The 21,193-nt window shown below is 41.2% G+C and overlaps 2 protein-coding genes across 21 annotated transcripts in view; one reads left to right on the plus strand and one right to left on the minus strand.

Annotated features, from left to right (window-relative positions):
* LOC138757591 (uncharacterized) overlaps window positions 1-14,054 on the minus strand; it is a 62,250-nt gene extending 48,196 nt beyond the window's left edge. For 2 of the 17 annotated variants that reach the window (XM_069925213.1, XM_069925209.1), the window contains exons 1-2: window positions 6,280-6,527; window positions 1,501-1,572 (exon numbers count right to left, since the gene is read on the minus strand). Coding sequence is in view for 9 of the 17 variants with exons in the window: in XM_069925206.1 (XP_069781307.1) it covers window positions 1,988-2,050 (63 nt within the window). In the remaining 8 variants the exon portion in view is untranslated. Of the gene's footprint in view, window positions 1-1,500; window positions 1,573-1,754; window positions 1,833-1,987; window positions 2,066-5,762; window positions 5,863-6,279; window positions 6,529-13,960 lie in introns of those variants that run through there. The other 15 variants (XR_011353716.1, XM_069925206.1, XM_069925198.1 and 12 more) reach the window with 15 other exon arrangements.
* On the plus strand, window positions 6,358-20,803 carry bbs12 (Bardet-Biedl syndrome 12). Of its 4 annotated transcripts, none has more exons than XR_011353715.1 (3): window positions 6,358-6,797; window positions 12,501-14,653; window positions 15,701-20,803. XR_011353715.1 is itself a non-coding variant. In XM_069925196.1 (3 exons), the coding sequence occupies exon 3, from the start codon at window positions 12,510-12,512 to the stop codon at window positions 14,583-14,585; it is 2,076 nt and encodes a 691-aa protein (XP_069781297.1). In that variant the 5' UTR covers window positions 6,358-6,797; window positions 9,206-9,319; window positions 12,501-12,509; the 3' UTR covers window positions 14,586-20,803. The 4 variants fall into 4 exon arrangements, 3 of the variants coding, with proteins under 3 accessions (XP_069781297.1, XP_069781296.1, XP_069781298.1); XM_069925196.1 differs by adding an exon at window positions 9,206-9,319 and having other exon boundaries at window positions 12,501-20,803; XM_069925195.1 differs by having other exon boundaries at window positions 12,501-20,803.
* The last annotated feature ends 390 nt before the right edge of the window (window positions 20,804-21,193 follow it).

Below are 21,193 nucleotides of genomic sequence, written 5' to 3' on the forward strand. Positions count from 1 at the left end.
CTTAAAGGCTTTGAAGGCTGCAGCTGACTGTGGGTCGATATCAAGTTTTTCTGGCAGAGTTAAACGCTCCATCCCTTTCAAAAAAAAAATCTTTTTGCTAATAAAATTGTAGAGCTTGTCGAAAGAATCAAAGACTTGTTGATCCAAACCAAGGCTTTTATTAGCAAAAGACAGGAGCTCTTCACAGGTGGCCGACCAGTCCGGAATGATCCGACCTGGCTAGGGACACAATCCTTTAAGGCCCAGACAGTAGGCGTGGCTTAGCTCTCAGCCAATCGCTGTAAGCACAGTCTAGATACTGTAACTATACACACTATATACATTGGTGATAGATCTGTGCTATCACAGGTGGTAAAGCTTACATGCTGTTGAAAGCAATGGCAAGTGTTTTCAGGTTGGCATGATTGAAATCGCCAGCAACAATCATGGCACCATAAGGCTGGTACTCCTGGGCTCTGCAGATAGCACCATAAAGTCTCTTCATGGCTTTACCCTCACTTTCCGAAGGCGGATCGTGGACTACAGCAATCTTTCTTTCTGAACAGTTTAAATGTTGCTAGTTTCACCTCTGGTTACCTCTCCCTCTCATCTCCAAGCCACTCCACTGCAATGCCATGCTTTGCAAGACTTTGAAATCCCTTCCAAAGGAGGCCAAGCAGTTGAAGATTCACCAATGAAATGGCTGCTTTGCATACATCCAGACAAATCATGTCCATCCGCACTGCAGCAAATACCTTAAAAATCAACAGTGGAGGTCACAGATATCTTTTGAATCTGTATAGATCAAGCACAAGAGACAGAATACTTTGGCAAATTCAAATGAAATGACTGCAGGCCAGACAGATAGATACACCAACTTCAAACATTGCTGAGGAATGACATATTGCTGTATAGTACCCCAATTAATTCCTAAAATTATATAGTTTTAAAATCTTCTTAATTCAGTTCTTTGATCATTTTTCAGAGATGCTCAAGAATAGCCAGTGTGGTTGACTGCCATAACTAAATTGGTGAGATTGGACTGTGCTTTCTCAATATAAATGATGACAATGTGATGGACATGCACTATGCTGATGAAGTAGTATAAATCAAATAGGATACATTGTTTATTTGCAAAATAAATGGCAGTTTTTTTACTATTCTTGCATTCACATACTTTCAATAACTGTGTAGACAGCACCAGATCATCAGCAGGTGAAGATTTTCTTCAATAAGCAACAGGTATTTTATATAATCCTTAATTATTTACCTAGCAAACAAATATCCATTGATGCTCAGAGTAAAGAAAAATGAAGCAGTTTGCAACACAGAACAATGGGCAGTTTTTGCATTGTACCATACTTCTCTACAACTTTGCATACTGTGGAAAAATCAATGACCAGATAACTAATCTTGAGGTTTGCTGAATGCCAAAATCTATATCTATAACGAGGGCAAGGACATGCTCAAGGATACTTATAACCAGCAGATAATCACTGCCTGAAATTGATATAACCTTACTTGCCAGATGTGTGCAACCTTTGGAACTGTCCAAATCCTTTTGAGTTAATTACTTTATTATCCGTTGAAATGCTAAAAAAATGCAATAATTAATTCCACTTCTAACTTTAACAAGCATAATTAAATAATATTTAATATCAAGGGCAATCACTCTACATTATGCTTGGAATTCAGCTATTATTAATATTCAACCACATGATATTGGCATCAGTACAGGCTAATGGGATCTTCTACTTGAAAGCATCATAAATTACCTTTATTTCAAAATTTCCCTTCCTTTCGTCCAGTCCATTTACAATTCCCACTGCGTTGGAAAGGCACCCAACATACTGAAACACTCATCACATCTGGACACATTCTTTTCTATCTCATCCCATGGAAGAGAAGGAAAAAAAGTGTGAAATCATGCACAAATGCCTAAAGATAGTTTCTTCCTTGTGGTCATCAAGATACCGACTGAACATACTAACAGACCTATGATACTAACCTTTCTTTGTAATAAATCTTTTCTTTCCTTCACCGTAATTCTACACTCTGTATTCTTGTTCATCTATTTAAAGTGGCTGCATGAATGTTGAGTTAACCCATTAGATTGCTTGCAGAAAAATTGTTTACACTATACCAGGTATAGCATGACAAATAAATGTAAATTTTTTTAAATTAAAAAAAATTCACTGCAGAGACGACACATTATTCAAGGAGAAGCAAGCACATGGACAGAAAGGCTTACTTTTGTTCTCATAATACCCAATATTAACTAGGTCCTTCTAGAGAAGCTGTTGCTTTTGAGGTATACAACAAGCAACTGAAGTATTCACAATAATCAGCAGAAAGAAAAGTTCCTTGCACTGAAGCCAGAAGACATTACGAGTTGATGGCATTGTGGAAAATTCAGAGCCACAAATTACCAACTGTAAACCATTATGGTCCCAACACTGATGAATCACTTGAACAGAGTTGTGGTGAAAATGAACATAAACAAATTGAAGAATTTTGAAGCTAGGATTCACTGAACAAATTTTGTATGGTTTTAAGACTCAAGTTTAATTTAAAACAGACCAATGTTTTACATTTGCTCATAGAAGTGGACACCACTGGCAATGCCTGTATTTAATATCCATCCCCAGTTGGTTTTGAATTAGGAGAAAAGAGGTAATAGTCAACCATATAAGTAAATCTTGAGTTACACATGGGACAGACCAGGAAAGGACACTTCTTTTTCCATAAAGGACTTTGGACATATAATTTAAATATCATCTGGTTCACCCATCATCCTTATTTGATCTGTTAAAACAGGGCCTTTATTCAATATCCTGGATATTTATATTTAACTGATAGTCTGTTTATTTCCTTGTGCATTATAAATCAGTTTTAGAATTAGCTAAATTTTGATTTTTCAAGCACCTTGATCTTTTCAGTCTGTAAATACAAATTCAGAAGTCTTCCTATCTGGACTATATAATATTATATTTTAAAAATCATTCTTTGAAGCAATGTTCAGGAAAAAGCACAGATGAGGATGTTTAGGGAACACTTATGTGGGTTATGGATACATTTATCCCACTGACAGGGAAACTATGGTAGGATAAGGGAACTGCAGTTGACAAAAGAATTGAGGCAGCTAGTTCAGTGGAGGAAGGAAATATACACAAGGTTTAGGAAGCTAAAGTCAAAAAGGGTTCATGAGAATTATATGGCAGCCATGAAGGAACTTAAAAAAGGGTCTGAGGAAAGCTAGAAAGGGACACAAAAAGGCCTTGGCAAGTAGGATTAAGGAAAACCCTAAGGCATACTTATACATCAGTAAGGAATGACTAGAATTAAGGTAGGGCTGCTTAAGGATCTGTACTGTGTCTGTTGATGTTTGTTATATACATTAATGATCGAGATGATGGCTTGATAAATTGGATTAGTAAGTATGCAGCTGATACTAAGATAGGTGGCGTTGTGGATAATGAAGGTTTTCAAAGCTTGCAGAGAGATCTGGACATGTTAGAAGAGTGAGCTGAAAGTTGGCAAATGAAGTGTAAGGCTGACAAATGTCCTACATTTTGGTAGGACTAATCAAAATAGGTCATACACAGTGAATGGTAGGGCATTAAAGAATGCAATTAAACAAGAGATCTGGAAATAATGGTACACAGTTCCCTGAAGGTAGAACCTGAGATGGGTAGGGTAGGGAAGAAGGCCTTTAGAATTCTGGCCTTTGTACATCAGAGTATAAGAGTTGGAAGGCAATGTTAAAATTGTACAAGTCATTGGTGAGGCCAAATTTGGAATATTGTGCTCAGTTCTGGTCATCAAATTATAGGAAGAATGTGAACAAAATAGAGAGGCAGACAAGATTCATCAGAATGATACCTGGGTTTCAGCACCTAAGATATAGAGAAAAATTAAACAAATTAGGTCTTTATTCCTTGGAGCGTAGAAGGCTGAGGAGAGATTTGATAGTTTTTTTTTAATTTTTAGGGGGATAGATGGAGTAGTTCTGGATAGACTTTTTTCTATTGAGGATAGGGGATATTCAAACAAGAGGACATGAACTGAGAGTTAGGGAGCAAAAGTTTAAGTGTAACGCAAGAGGGAGCTTCTTTACTCAGAGAGCAATATCTGTGTGAAATAAGCTTCCAGTGAAAGTAGTGGAGGTAGGTACAATATTATCTTTTTTTAAAAATTGGATAGCTATGTGAACAGAAAGGGTATGGAGGGTTATGGGCACCTATACCTCTTTCCTAATGGCAGCAGTGAGATCAGAGTATGTGCCGGATGGTGTGGATCCTTGATGATTGCTGCTGCTCTCCGACAGCAGCATTCTATATAAATTTTCCTCGATGGTGGGGAGTTTTGCCTGTAAGGTTCTGTTTCCACTATTTTCCACAGAGGTTCTTGCTCAGAGGTATTGGTGTCCCCATAGGAAAGATGCAGCCAGTCAGCACACTTTGCACTACACATCTGTAGATATTTGCCAAGATTTTCAAATCTTGGCAAATAAACCTCTAAACCTCTGCAAACTAGAGATGCAGCCCACTGCTGTGGTATAATAATTTAGAGAAGGGTTAGTCTTTGCATGGCTTTATGAGGGGCAGGTCATGCCTTACGAGCCTAATTGAGTTTTTTTTTTAAGTGACAAAAGAAATTGATGAAAGTAGGGCAGTACATGTGGTGTGTAAGGCATTTGACAAAGTCTCCATGGTAGACTCATTCAGAAAGTCATGAGACGTGGAATCCTTGGAATCTTGGCTGTGTGCTTAAAATTGGTTTGCCTGGAGAGAGCAGAAGGAGTAGTATTCTGCCTAGCGGGCAGTGACTAGTAGAGTTCTGCAGGGATCTGTTCTGGGATCCCAGTTTTTCATGATTTTTATAGAAGAACTGGATGAAGTGAAAGGATAGGTTAATGTATTCACAGATGACACAAAGGTTGGAGGTGCTGTGGATAGTGTAGAAGGTTGTCATAGCTTACAACAGGATAAAGAGGATGCAGAGTTGGACAGAAATAGCAGGATTCTTAACAGTATGGAAGGAACCTTGGGGTCTGAATTCATAGATCTCTCAAGGTTGCAAGAGTAATGAGGTACTGGTAATTTTGTAGCTCTATAAAAATTTGGTTAGACCACATGGAACAAATTTCAAAGATTCCTTTCATTGCCTTATAGAAAGGATATGGAAGCTGTGGAGAGAGGGCAGAGCAGATTTACCAGAATGCTGCCTGAATTGGAGAGTATGTCTTGTAAGGCAAGATTAATAGAGCTAGAGCTTTTCTCTTTAGAGCAAATAAAGTTAAAGAGTGACTTAATGACAGTCAAGACGATTATGAGAGGCACAAATAGATAGGATGGACAATCAGCATATTTTTTCCTGGAGCAACAGTAGTAAATTCTGGAGGACATCCGTATAAGGTGATGGGAGGAAAATTTAGAGAGATGTCAGGGTTTTTAATTAAAAAAATGCATTGCTGGGGTAGTGGAAAAGGCTGGTTCAATAGGGACATTTAAGAATCATAAGATAGGCACATGCTGTAAGAAAAAGAGAACGTTTTGGGTGTGAGGTAGGGAAGGTTTAGATGTTGAATAGGTTATATATGGTTGTCATAGGCCAAAGGGCCTGTACTGTGTTGTAATATTAAGTTGACTTGGACACTTTCAAACAAAGTACATGCAGAAATATTAAGAGTACATTTTAAAAATCATCCCAACACACTGCACATCATACAAAATGTTCTCTTTCTCTCTCCTCTTCCCCCCCCCCCCCCACTCCCCCCTAACCTTGTAGTCCAGTCTGACAGATGAAACACAACTCATTCGGGATAACCCAGTCTCAATAAAAGCAGTAAAGTTTGGAAACACCCTACAGACCAGCCAGCATCTGTGAAAAGAAATGCATATGTTTTAGGTCCGTGGCCTTTCAATGAACGTATACCATGACTTTTCTCTCTCTCTCTCTCGCTCTCTCTCTCTCTATACAGACGCTGTTTGGTCTGTTGAGTAGTTCCAGCATTTTCTGCATTTCATTTACATTTCAAGCATCGACAATTTTGTGTTAAATTTTGCAAGAACAATTACAGCCATTGGTCGAAAACAAAGATAGGAAAGGCAAAATCAGAGTGGGGAATCTTCCTTGGCCTAGTCAGGAGGTGGGATGGGGGCACTTATTGGGAAGAATTCTTTTATTCAAGTGAAATTTGACGTGGCGCCAGATACAAAAGGAAACCACAAGTAACGTGAACATAAAAACATGCTGCTTCGCTCAAAATAAATAACTCAATTTTTAAAAAAAACTTACCATCGCGTACAATTAAACTATTTAAAACAAACGGTAACGCTGTAATTTCTACCAACTGCTTTTCTCCAACGTAAACAAACTCTCACTTAGTTTCCCAGACAAATCATCACACTACGCAACAGCGCTCTGACGTCAACGTAACTGACACTCCAACTGCCCATCCAGACATAAAGATCGGCATTAAATCCGAGATGACGCACAGCCTTCAACCAATTGTTTCGAGGCTCCGAACGACGTCATGTTTGGTTGTGCAAGAGGCGCGCTCTCCGTCTCGCAGCAACCCGCTCAAACTACCGCCTGATCAGTGCGCAAGCGCAGAAAGGATTTTTTTAAAAAACAAACAAATTAGCAAAAAACAGATATGATTTTGATTTGGATCGGTTTTATATGTTACTATTAATTAATACTCTGACGGTGAAATTTAATATGAAAATATTTGCGTCATTTCCGTTCTTGAGGCGGCTGATCGTTTGCTTGCGGCGTCGTGTTAACCGGAGTAGGTTGCCAGCCCCAGGCAGGTAATGTTGTGATGGGAGGATCTGTCGTGCACCCTGGCAAAGCGTGGGTTTACCTGGTTTAAGATTGCATGTCTTAGTTAATCGGTGTAACCGGTCAGCACTACCAGTCAGCGGGAAAGCAAGTCTGCACGTCTTCCTGGAAGGAGGTAGAATTACCTTTCTGCTGAGAGTCAAATACTTTGTTCCTTGTTGGTCCGGTTGCCGTGAAAGACACAATGCGTATTAAGAAGCGCCGCCTAATGCCCTTTAAGAGCGAACTAATCACAGATAAGACCACACAGATGCAAAATCGAGCGTTTCCGCCACCTACGACGTGACTCCACCACCAGACACATCATCTCTTTCTTTACCCCCCGTCCGCAGGGTCTGCACCCTCCCCAGCAATTCCTCCCTTGCACTTTTCTCTGTGACTGCAGGAGAGTCCAATTTATTTATCTTCTGATGGCATAAATAACAACCGAATGAAACAGCTTTTCCGCTCCTTAGTGCAAAACATTCAGACACAGCCAGGCATCAACGCAGACTGGGAGATCGCTTTGTTGAGCACCGAGGCTCTGCCTGCCACAAAAGCGTGGATCTCCCAGAGGCCATTCATTTCAATTCTCCATACCATTCCCTTGCCGACATGTCTGTCCAGGGTCTCACAACTGTCAGAGTCTCACAACTGTCAGACTGAAACCACACGTAAATTGGAGGAACAACACCTCATATTCTGACTGGGCATCCTCCAATCCGGATGGCATTAATATCGAGTTCTCTGGCTTTCATTTAACCCCTTCCCCCCCCCCCACCATTTTTTCCCTTAGTCTCTCCATTCCCAGTCTCTTCGAACAGTCCTGATAATTTCTACCTAGTCCCTTATCATGTCCAACCTTTTGTTGGTCTGGATTTCTCCCCCATTGTTTGAATTCCAAGACTTTCTGATATATCCTGCTTCTGCCTTTTCTGATTTTTTTTCCTTGAAGATAGCCTCAGGCCCAAAACTTTGGCAATATATCTTATCTCATAGTTGCGGAAAAGACCAGCTGAGTTCCTCCAGCATTTTGGTGTGTTTACAGATATAAAATAAACAGATGAACAATATATGCAGAACAAGTATTCATATATACAAATAAATAAATATTGTTCTGTAAATATGAGAGTCTCATGGATAGTGCCTGCAGTTCCTTTGGCCATTCAGCATTCTCACTGCCCATAGAAAGAAGTTGTTTGACACCTTGGTGGTACTGCCTCTGATACTCCTGTATCTCTTTCCCATCGGGAGCAGCTGAAAGATGTGTGTGACCTAAAAGGGGTCCTCAACGATTTTGGATGGCCTCTTCAGACAACGATCCCAGTAGATCACTTCGATGGGGGCGAGGGAGACTTCACTGATCCTCTCTTATGGTCCTGTGGATTGAACTCTGATCAATTTCTCTGCCACAACCATACCACATTCTGATGCAGCTAGCCAGGACACTCTCGATAGAGCTCCTGGAGAAGGTTGACATGATGGTGACTTGCTTCAGTTTTCTGAGGAATGCAGTCACTGTTGTGCCTTCCTGACAAGTGAGAATATGTGTGTCCATAATAGGTCCATAATAGGTGGACTCCAAGGAACTTGGTGTTCTCTCTCGATGACAGACTTATTGATGTGTGGTGGAGGGTAGTGATTTCTGGTCCTCTTGAAGTCCATGATCATTTTGTCTTGTCCACATTGAGATTTAGATTGTTACTCTTACACAATATCATGAGAGGTTCCACTTGTGTCCACAACTCATCCCTCACCACCATTCAGGGCCCCAAACAGTCCTTCGAAGTGAAGCAGCACTTTCACTTGTGGATCTGCAGGGATCATCTACTGCATCTGGTGCTCCCATTGAGGTCTCCTCTCCATCTGAGAGACTGGACGCAGACTGGGAGATCACTTCATTGAGCACCTCGGCTCTACTCTACCACAGCAGGAATCTCCCAGTGACCAATCATTTCAATTCCCCATCCTATTCCCTTGCTGACATGACTTTCCATAATATCATGCACTGCCAGACTGAAAGCATCCTCAAATTGGAGGAACATCACCTCATATTCCATCTGGGCACCTTTTAACTTGATGGCATTATCGTCGACTTCTCAGATTTCTGTTAGACCACCCCTCCATCTTTCCCCCATGCCTCCTTCCCTCTCTCTCTCTCTCTCTCCCCTTTTCCCTCTGACTCCTTAAACAGAGCCAAAAACAACCTCCCCACTTAATACCTGGAAAGACATCTTACTTGAGTTAATTGCTTTTGAGCTTTCTAAATTTTGTCCCTCATGCTGGATAAAACTTTTTCATCTTTTTTGCTTAATCATTATTTTCTTTGCCACTTTAATGTTACATTCCCTTTATAGTAATTACTGCCTTGCTCTGCAATGTCTTTTTCATCCCTCAGCTATGCTCCTTTCAAATACAGATCCATGGCCGACAATAGATTTAATTATCCTATTTCGGATTTGTCTGCATCATTTAAAGCATTGCCAGAACTGCTCACCACTAAATTTTTCATGTAAGTAAGTTATTTCCAGTTTTGCTTCTCCACTACAAACCAGATTATGTCTATCTCCAGTGTATTCAACAAGTGAAGAGAGAAGAGGGTAATGAGATTTTGTCATACAATTTAATCTATTCAGTTATTCATGTGGTTTACGCCTTTTCCTCTAGTGTAGTAAGATTTCTCTTTGAATTTTCTAATGCCCTAGCCCTGAAATAATTTTCTTGTCATGGTTCAACCTAATCTCTTGCCTTATTCATTTCAGATTTATTGTCAGAATACATACATGACATACATAAAACCCTGAGATTCTTTTTTCTTGCAGGTAAAGCACAATTACCATTTATTGGTTGAGCAAAAAAAAACTGAACACAACATACACTTGTAAATAAATAAAGAAATGTAAACAAGCTGACTATGCAATACTGAGAGGAAAAAAAAGTACAAAAGTAAGAGTCCTTAAATAAATCTCAGATTGAGTTTGTTATTCAGGGGTCTAAGTGTGGGTGCTGTAGCTGCTGGTCATGAACCTGGTGGTGTGAATCTTGTGACACCTATACCTCTTTCCTTCTCAGTGAGAACAGGGCGTGTTCTGTTTAGTGTGGATTCTTGATTACTGCTACTCTCCAATGGCAGCGTTCCCTGTAGATGTGTTCAATGGAAGGGAAAGCTTTGCCTGTGATGTCCTGGGCTGTGCCCACTACATTTTGGACGGCTTTATGCTCAGGTCTATGGTGTTCCCATACTAGACTGATGCAGCCATTTCACCATTTACTTTCCCTCTTAATTCCTTGTAGATATTACCAGTTGTCTTTCGTCAAGTATTTTGCCCCCCACTACAAATTGACAAGTATCAGCCCTCTTGGAAAAATCTCATTCTTAACCCCCTTATCCTTGCAAACTTTGCTATTTTATTTCAAGTTATTGAATATTATTGTTTATTAAATATGACATGCAGAATTGTACATTTGTAATTGATCAGGTTTCCACATCTGCAACAAAATCAATTACCAGCTACAGATTTTTTTTGTTACCTTGGCTATGATGAACCATCCCTATGCAACTTTGAATCCCTTCAAAGCTATTAATCACATCCACATCTAAAAAAAAGCCTCTTTTCCATAATCCAGCTAGGTTGTATTTTCCTTAATTATTCTATTCTCTTTCTTTTAAACTAGAGAGTTACTTGCAATTGTGTCTCTCGGCTGGTGATATCTGATACTGGATAAATAAATGTTACCTCCATTTTAGGGTTAAGAATTAATTAGCTTTGATCCCAGTCCAGATGTTGATTTGTGGCCAAACTTTAATTCCCTGGCCTTTGAAACTTAAATCCATCATTTGCAACTTAAAGTCTTGATCTTAAAAAGATCTTCAGGCCATATATATGGACCATCACAGATGCCCACTATTTTTATTTATCACCTGTATCTTTTTATAAAATTTTCATCTTGTTTTTTTTTAGTGATAAACCATAGTAGAAGGCTCATGAAACCCATGCCAACTGTTTGGTCTGCTTTGTTCGAGAATGAGTGAGTCAGACACCAGACTGAGTCGAAATCAAGGTTCTTTATTACCGGATTATAACACTTGCAACTAACAGTGTTAGTTGGAGAAGGCGCATTCTAACGATATCAGCAAGTGGTGTTTTTTTTATACCCCAGCACACGCACTTAGTAAATTATCATACCATTACATTGTCCAATGAATAAGCTGTTGCTACCCTTCTCTGTTAGTCTGCTGCTCATCAGCTTGTTATTGCCACACTTAGCTTGAGCGTACAAGGTCACACCTGCATCCTGTTACTCCTTAGTACTGGGTGACTCCTTCTCCGGTCCCAACTCATGATGTTTTTACCTTACACAACCAATTAATGTACCTGGAGGTTTTGTAACTTCTGTAATTGTTCTAAAATTCTCCTGATTAGCTTTTCATTTTCCATGCTACTTAAAATTGTGCTCATTCAAAATTTTGTGCCTACATGTTAATTTGCACTGTCATATTCATCTGTTGCTAGAGATTTGACAATGCATTATTTTTTAAATAATTTAAAATAGATTCCACTAATGCTTTTTTTAAATGTCCACCTATCTCAAAAACCTTTGATTTACTTCTCAAGTTCTGGCTTCTTCCATGTTCCTAATTTGTATCTACTTTTTGGTCACTGTGCTCTCGGTTGACTTTATTCAAATAAAAATTCCCTCCCTAATTGGACAGAAGAATAAAGAAGTTTAATTTGTCATTTAAGTGCTTGGGTTATTTGAATGTTTTGCCATATTGAAACAATCTACATATAAGTTGTTTCCATTTTATCTAATTAGGCTTTTAATGTATTGGATAAGCAAGGAGTTATTTATTTACTGTAATTTTCCATGCACCTGTCATTTGCTGGTTTCATTTAAATGACTGAAATCTCCAATGATTGTTAAATTACTTAATAGATTGACTTATTTTGTTTTTTTTTTCATCTTCAGTAGAGAAGCTCAGACCCTTTGCTATTTTATCAAATATGTTGAACTTGTAATCTTCATAGTACAGTATTATATCTTAGTCTCCATGCTGTCATATTTCATTGTTGCTCTGTTGCACCTGTTGCTCAATGCAGATTATCACCTTTGAGTTTCTCATTTAATTTTGAATATTGTGGCTTTTTGTGCTAGAATAATTAATTCGCTTTAGAGCAACATCATTAGCTCTGTGCAGCGATGGATCAGACTATCATCACAAGTGGTGTAAGCAGTTTTAACAATGTGTATTTCAATAATGCCTTCAACAAGGCAAAACATGTAAATTCAGTGCTTACAGAATTGACCATAGGTATCTTAAAGATTGCAGGAAATTTCATGAAGAAATTTAAGAATGATCGTTTAGATCAATTACACAGGTCATAGGTGAGAAAGACTGAATTATTAGCACCTGAACACCAGAGTTTAGATGACCAGGTCAGAACATAGAATAAGGGATTTTTGGAATGAGTGAATTAGAGTAGCCAAATCTGGCAGTAAACATTGACTTAAGAAGAGCAAAGCAGTGGAAAATGGGAGAAATTAATGATCTTAGAGTAGACAAATGAGCTCTTAAGTAAATTTTCACTGAGCTTATTGGTATTCTAGCAGTAAATATTTTCATTTCAAAGATGATTAAATTTACAAAATGATTACAAAACTGAAATATTTTTGACTTTCTTTTTTAACAGTCTGTTGAAATGCAATGCGGGTTACTAAACAGAAAATCTCACTTGGGTCTGGAGCAGATCTCAGCAGTGGCTGCATCGGGCAGAACATTGCTTGGCTTCAAAAAGTGCTACAAGTTCATTGTGGATGACACTACTGGAGAAACAGCTGTAATTTGTTCTGCATTCAGACTTCTGGAGAATTTACAGCTAGATTGTCCAGTTGGACAGTTGTTGAATGAAGCTGTACAGGCACAACACAAGCAATACCAATCAGGTACAACAACCCTCCTTTTCCTTGCTGGATCTTGGAGTAAAGCTGTTCAAAATTGTATAAAGCAAGATATTCCCATTCCAGACATCATAACTGTGATACATGAAGCACTAGAAAATTGCTTTGAGGTACTAAAGTCATATCAGATATCCATTGATAGCATTTTAAAGAGCCTGTGTTGTAAACAGAATTCAATAACAAGTAAATCATGTACCATGAGTTTCTCTACTATACATTTGGATGAAACAGTAAAGGGAGCAACTCAGTCATCAATTCAAGGCAGTTCCATAAAAAACAACGAAAATGCCTCCTCTATGAGATGTTTTTCAAGTCATATAATTGCTGGTGTCTCTTTGGACCAAGGAAGAGAAAACTCGATGCATAAACAATCAAAATTTAAACTAAAGATGAGCCGGCACTTTGCGGCCACTGCAAGCAAGCCACAAGAAGACATGTTACTGGATTTATCAAGTTTTCAAAAGGACCCCTTTTTGTCTACAACTGAATATGCCAATTTTATGACATTGGCTTTATCCTTGAGCCATGGTAATGAGCAGATGATGCTGTTGGCAGTTGAAGCATATAGAATTCAGACTCAATATTTTGGAGTAGAAGCTGCTTCTTGCAGAATTCTTCCCGAATTGGATGTTGGGATGCTGGTTACATATTTCTTTCCTGGACTGCCTGAGTACTGTTCTGGTGTTAGTCCAGGTTTTGTTGCATTCATCTCAGAAGAGCAATCCATGATTGTCAAATTGCTGGAAAATTTGCCCCTGCATACTATATTTATAAATGGAGATTTGACTGCTAAGTACCATCATCCAGGTTACAGTCGTGCCTCAAATATTACTGTGGTTACAGAGACAATAAAGGATGTTTCTCAAAGTTTAGAAGAAGAATGGTTAGATACAGCAATAGATAGACTTCGTGCATTTCACATTAATTTAATTCTTGTAAAAGGAATAGCATCTCCATATTTAATGGACAAGTGTATGCAAGAAAAAATGTTGATAATTCAAGAAGTGAAAGACTCTGTGATTCAGAACTTTGCAAAGGTGATGGGAGCAATCACTGTAAGTTACATTACACAAATAAATGAAAATTGTGTGGGAACGGGAGCACATTTATGTTTTTGGAAAACAAAAAATACACCAAACTTGGAAGATAGAGTTGCTGTGCAGATAAATACAGTTAAAACTGCTGTACTTACAATAATGCTTTGTAGCCCTTTAAGTTGCAAACTGCAGACAATGGAAGACCAGTTCTGGACTTGTGTATGCCGTTTAAACCATGCTCTTCGTGAGAGACGAATCTTCCCTGGCGCAGGAGCCACTGAACTTTTATGCCTCCGTCATCTAAACCAGCTAATATCAGAAGCAAAGAATTTTGTTGACGCACATCATTCTTCATGGTTTGCAGATACAACCACATTGTATAGATCACAAATCTTACAGTCCTTGGCTGATGGCTTAACTGAGTATCTTGTGGCTGCCATGTTTAATACAGGCATGTATGTAACACCACTGGATGCTTTGTCAGAAGTACAGAAGTGCCTTCACACTGATGTTGCATTATTTCCTATTATCTCAGAAATGTCAAGAAACAGTGTAAATCTTGCTAAAACAAACATGTCTGATTATATTGGTCTAAATGAAGACTTTCTTAATTACAAGGTCCATGATAATGTCACCATCAAGCTTGAAGCCTGGCGAAGGGCTTTGAATTTAGTGTTACTGGTGTTGCAGGCAGATGCTGAAATCATCACATGCAGCCAAGCCAAAACTTCTACAGCTACCAGAAACGTTGATTTCATTAACTCGTTGATATCAGTTTGAACACAATGTCCTGTGAATAAGCAGTTTACCATGGATCTTGATTAATGGCGAGAATCAGTCTAACATGGGTACTTCCTAGTATTATTGATATTATATTTTGAAGTAAGTTCTGAATTAAGCATTGAATGCAAGCAAGACTTTGTAGGGGTATCTAAATGCACAATTCCTGAACTTGCTGACAAGTTCCTCCCAGTCAATCTGTCACTATAGTTCATAGGCATGGAGTAGTATTTTCAATGATTAAATGTTGAAGTATTATTTTAATTGATTATTTCATGTTTTAATGCTGCTGAATGTCATGGACGACCAGAAGCTTTGAAAATACTGCATACTTTTGTCACATGGTGATGTGGGAATGCAGCTTTGCAGTTAGTTGAATTTATTTCTCAGGAGCTGCGTAGGCAAGTTCAGAGCCATAAATTCATAAGTCATACAGCATGGAATCAGGCCTTCTGCCCTCTGATTCAAGCTGAACATTAATAAATAATTTGCACAAATCCTATTTTTTTTATTCTCCTAACATTCTCATTGACTCCCTCCAGATTCTACCACACTAATGGCAATTTATTATACAGGGTACCAATAATCTAACACATTTGTGGAAGTGGGAGGAAACAAGAACATTTGGAGCAAACCTATGCGTCAAAGGAGAACATGTAAATTCTTCACAGACAGCACGGGTGGTCAGGATTGAACCCGAAGTCACTAGAGTTGCCAGTGTGCTGCCCTTGTCTGACTGAGGATCCAGGCAACACACAGAGCATTGCTGATAAGGTGGACAAGACCTTTGTCCAGAAAGTTTTTTTGTTGGGATGTACTTAATTTTTGGGTGGGCCAATTAGATATTTGGCGGCCATGTGAGCGGCCATCATGTGAGTGAGCCTTGCTTGGCAAAATCTAAGTTAAGGTTTCGAACCCTATTCCAAGATGGAGTTTTAGAACCTCTGAACCTACAGCAACTGTCTTGGTTATTTGGTAGCCATAACCTTTATACTTTTAATTATACTGTACGCTGTCAGATATAATAAAAATATTGATAGCTAGCATTAATTTTCTAAAATACACTCTAGTATTACTCTGTGATAACTTGCAGAAGACTAATGTTCCTTTGAAAGTTTGTTTAAAGGAAACAAGTAGTTGCATCACAGCCTGGTTTGGGAATTCAACTAACCATGAAAACAGAAAACTCCAGAGGGGAACAAATATAGCCAGGTTCATCACATCTCTTACCTTCAATTAATTGAATGTATCAAGAAGCCAGTCCACATCATGAAGGATCACTGTCACACTGGTCACAACCTCTTCTCACTGATGTCTTTGGGTGGAAGTTTCAGAAGCCTAAAGACCAGCATCTCCGAGTTGAAAAACAGTTTTTTTCCCAACAGCTATCAGGCTTTTGATCCTGCCCTTGTTACACCAACCAGTCACATTTTTTGTACTGATAACTGAATTTTTTTTTGTATTGTCTCTTTTTAATCCAATTAAGTATATTATTGTAGTTTGAAAAGTACTTGTTCAATTGCAGCAAGTAAGAATGTTGGTGCATATGTACATTGTACAATGTATATGACAATAAACTCACTATCAACTGTCAATTGTAGATACAGCTTGTATAATACACACAGAAAAAGATGATGTAGTTAAACTTGTCAAGCAGCATTAGTGGGAGAAGGAGAATGGTCGATGTTTTGAGCCAAAGTTGTTTTTTAAGATTGGCGCGAACAGGAATACATCAGAGATCGTGAGAGTCAGCTGCTTTAAATAGGAGATTGGTAGAAGCGGAGCAGCCATCATGTGAGCGGTCATCATGCGAGCGTGCCAGGGTTAGATGTGGAGTTGAGGCTTTAGCTCAAGAGGTTTCAGAGGACAACCCTACCAAGGAACAAAAAGGATTCTGCAGGGAGCCACAAGTATTTATCTTATTTATTTTTCTTCTTTAATTCATAGATAGTGGAAATGGAAACCAAGACAGGGGCATGCTCCTCTTGCAGAATGTGGATAGTCAGGGAAGCCAACAGTTTCCCTGATGACTTCATCTGTGAGAAGTGCATCCAGCTGTAGTTCCTGACAAACCAAGCCAGGGGATTGGAGCTGGAGTTAGATGCATTTCTCACAGATGAAGTCATCATGGATACTGTTGTCTTCCCTGAGGGGGTGTTAGGAGTTCTTCTTTGGCTTGGTTTCGCGGACGAAGATTTATTGAGGCGCAATGTCCACGTAGGCTACAGGCTCATTTGTGGCTGACAAGTCCGATGCGGGACAGGCAGACACGGTTGCAGTGGTTGCAAGGGAAAATTGGTTGGTTGGGGTTGGGTGTTGGGTTTTTCCTCCTTTGTCTTTTGTCAGTGAGGTGGGCTCTGTGGTCTTCTTCCAAGGGGGTTGCTGCCTGCCGAACTCTGAGGCGCCAAGATGCACGGTTTGAGGTGATATCAGTCCACTGGCGGTGGTCAATGTGGCAGGCACCAAGAGATTTCTTTAGGCAGTCCTTGTACCTCTTCTTTGGTGCACCTCTGTCTCGGTGGCCAGTGGAGAGCTCGCCATATAACACGATCTTGGGAAGGCAATGGTCCTCCATTCTGGAGATGTGACCTACCCAGCACAGTTGGATCTTCAGCAGCGTGGATTCGATGCTGTCGGCCTATGCCATCTCGAGTACTTCGATGTTGGTGATGAAGTCGCTCCAATGAATGTTGAGGATGGAGCGGAGACAACGCTGATGGAAGCGTTCTAGGAGCAGTAGGTGATGCCAGTAGAGGACCCATGATTCGGAGCTGAACAGGAGTGTGGGTATGACAACAACTTTGTATACGCTAATCTTTGTGAAGTTTTTCAGTTGGTTGTTTTTCCAGACTCTTTTGTGTAGTCTTCCAAAGGCGCTATTTGCCTTGGCGAGTCTGTTGTCTATCTCGTTGTCAATCCTTGCATCCGATGAAATGGTGCAGCCGAGATAGGTAAACTGGTTGACCGTTTTGAGTTTTGTGTGCCCGATGGAGATGTGGGGGGGCTGGTAGTCATGGTGGGGAGCTGGCTGATGGAGGACCTCAGTTTTCTTCAGGCTGACTTCCAGGCCAAACATTTTGGAGGTTTCCGCAAAACAGGACATCAAGCACTGAAGAGCTGGCTCTGAATGGGCAACTAAAGTGGCATCGTCTGCAAAGAGTAGTTCACGGACAAGTTGCTCTTGTGTCTTGGTGTGAGCTTGCAGGCGCCTCAGATTGAAGAGACTGCCATCCGTGCGGTACTGGATGTAAACAGCGTCTTCATTGTTGAGGTCCTTCATGGCTTGTTTCAGCATCAGGCTGAAGAAGATTGAAAAGAGGGTTGGTGCGAGATCACAGCCTTGCTTCACGCCATTGTTAATGGAGAAGGGTTCAGAGAGCTCATTGCTGTATCTGACCCGACCTTGTTGGTTTTCGTGCAGTTAGATAACCATGTTGAGGAACTTTGGGGGGCATCCGAGGTGCTCTCGTATTTGCCAAAGCCCTTTCCTATTCACGGTGTAGGAGGTCAACAAAGGTGATGTAGAGTCCTTTGTTTTGTTCTCTGCACTTTTCTTGGAGCTGTCAGAGGGAAAAGACCATGTCAGTAGTTTCTCTGTTTGCGCGAAAGCCGCACTGTGATTCTGGTAGAACATTTTCGGCGACACTAGGTATTATTCTATTTAGGAGAATCCTAGCGAAGATTTTGCCTGCAATGGTGAGCAGCGTGATTCCCCTGTAGTTTGAGCAGTCTGATTTCTCGCCTTTGTTTTTGTACAGGGTGATGATGATGGCATCACGAAGGTCCTGAGGCAGCTTTCCTTGTCCCAATAGAGCTTGAAAAACTCATGCAGTTTGGCATGCAGAGTTTTGCCGCCAGCCTTCCAGACCTCTGGGGGGGAATTCCATCCATACCTGCTGCTTTGCCACTTTTCAGTTGTTCAATTGCCTTATATGTCTCTTCCTGGGTGAGGACCTCATCCAGCTCTAGCCTTAAGGGCTGTTGAGGGAGCTGGAGCAGGGCAGATTCTTGGACTGAGCAGTTGGCATTGAAAAGAGATTGTAAGTGTTCTGACCATTGGTTGAAGATGGAGATCTTGTCGCTGAGGAGGACTTTGCCATCTGAGCTGCGCAGCGGGCTTTGGACTTGGGGTGAGGGGCCGTACACAGCCTTTAGAGCCTCATAAAAACCCCTGAAGTCGCCAATGTCCGTGCTGAGCTGGGTTTGTTTGGCGAGGCTAGTCCACCACTCATTTTGGATCTCCCGGTGTTTGCACTGAAGATGGCTGCATGCGCAACGGAAGGCTCGTTTCTTCTCTGGCCAGGACGGCTTTGCAAGGTGAGCCTGGTGGGCAGCTCGTTTCTTTGCCAGCAGCTCCTGGATTTCCTGGTTGTTTTCATCAAACCAGTCCTTGTTTTTCCTGGAGGAGAAGCCCAGTACCTCTTCAGTGGATTGCAGTATGGCAGTCTTCAGCTGATCCCAGAGGGTTCCAGGGGATGAGTCCGTGAGGCGGATTGCATCCTCAAGCTTTGCTTGGAGGTTTGCCTGGAAGTTTCCTCTCACTTCGTCTGACTGCAAGTTTCCAACATTGAACCTCTTTCTGGGGGCTTTACTGTTCCTGGACTTTGGCTTGAAGTGAAGGTTGAGCTTGCAGCGAACAAGCTGGTGGTCAGTGTGGCATTCCGCGCTGGGCATGACCCTGGTGTGGAGCACATCTCGTTTGTCTCTTTCTCGCACCAGGACGTAGTCCAGGAGGTGCCAGTGTTTGGATTGGGGAAGCATCCAGGTAGTCTTCAGGCTGTCCCTCTGCTGAAAAACGGTGTTTGTGATGACAAGCCGCTGTTCTGCGCAGAGCTCCAACAGGAGGCGCCCGTTGTCGTTGCACTTGCCGACACCATGCTTGCCCAGGATTCCTGGCCAGGTTTCTGAGTCTTTGGCGACGTGAGCGTTGAAGTTGCCAAGGATGACAACCTTGTCGGCTGTAGGGGTGCGTTGAATGAGGTTGTGCAGATCAGTGTAGAACTTGTCCTTTTCTGCTGGTTCCGCCTGGAGGGTTGGAGCATAGACACTGATGAGGGTGATGCGATGCTTGTTTTGAAGGGGGAGTCGCATGGACATGATCCGGTCTGAGTGGCCTGTCGGGAGGTTTTCGAGTTTGGAGGCAATGGAGTTCTTAACCATGAAGCCTACACCAGATAGGCGTCATTCACCCATAGGCTTGCCAGACCAGAGGGAAAGGGTGCAGGCAGTGTAAAGAAGTTAGGTGGGAAAAGAAGTAAAGCATGAAAGTCTGCAGACACTGGTTGAAGTAAACACTGCTGGAAGAACAGCTGGTGAAACTATATGTAGCAAAGAGAAAGATACATAGCCTACATTTATGGCTTGAGCCCTTAAGGTATGAAAAAATGTCAGAAGGTGTCTGAACAATGGAAGGGTGGGAGGGGCAGGAGGGAGACCACAGTCCCAAAGGCAGGAGGTAATAGGTGGATAAAGGAGAGAGGCAAGGATGGCTCTGAATGGAGAGGGACGGAGTTGGAGAGCTGGAGGAAAGGACAAAGGGAAAAGGAAGGGAGGGAGAACAAAGTAGGCAAGCAGAAACTGGACAAAACAATGTTAATTCTATCTGGTTGGAGAACACCCAGATGGAAAATCAATTGTTCCTCCAATTTACAGGTGGTCTTGGTGGGATAGTACGTGAGGGCATGGACAGATTTATGAGCATGGGATTGGGACGCGGAACTGAAGCGGTTGGCCACTGGGAGATCCCTGTCACTGATGCATACAGAGCGAAGATGCTCAGTAAAGTGATCTCCCAGTCTGCGCCCAGTCTCTCTGATGTAGAGAAAGCCAAAAAGGGAGCACTGGATGCAGTAAATAACTCCTGCAGATACACAAAAGTGTTGATTCATTTGAAATGACTGAGGCCCCAAATAGTGGTGAGGGAAGAAGTGTGGGTGCAAGGTGGTATTTCCTCCAGCCACAGGGGAAGATGGCAGGGGAGGGATGAGTGGATAAGGGAGTCACAGAAAGAGGGGTCACTATGGAAGGCAGAGGGGATGTGTGGTGAATGTCTGCCAAGCTGCCTGTCTCCCCTCTGGTAAGCCTTGCTGTACTAACATTGGCTGTGCATTATCTCTACTGTTAAAGACATTCCCCTTGGGTATAACTGTGTATGCACCTATTGTCTTTCATTATTTTACCATGAGTTTCTGCTAATAAAAGCAATGATTAGTGTTTGACCACATTGTCTTTGTCTTCTTCATCAACTGGCATTTCAATTTTATTAGCAGAAATGGATGCAGCACTCAAGCCAGAGCAGCTGATAATTGACCAGTCTGCCCCGAGGGCCAGAGAAATTTTCAACCACTGGATTGCTTGTTTCGATTACTACATGGTTCGAAACAATGTGGTCGATGAGGCGATACAGTGGGGCCACCTGATGAACTCTCTGCTGGGTGAGATCCCTTTCTCCGTAACGCAAGGAGCTACCACTCTGGCTATAGCCCAGGAATGTCTGACTGCTTACTATGCAGCCCCATAGAATGTGGTGCTTGCTCGACACCAGTTGCTGACTAGACACCAGAAACCTGGGGAAAGTGATGCTGCCTATTCACTGGCCCTCGACTCGC

The sequence above is a fragment of the Narcine bancroftii genome, chromosome 3 (genome assembly GCF_036971445.1).
Source record: "Narcine bancroftii isolate sNarBan1 chromosome 3, sNarBan1.hap1, whole genome shotgun sequence".
In the NCBI taxonomy this organism is placed as follows: Eukaryota; Metazoa; Chordata; class Chondrichthyes; order Torpediniformes; family Narcinidae; genus Narcine; species Narcine bancroftii.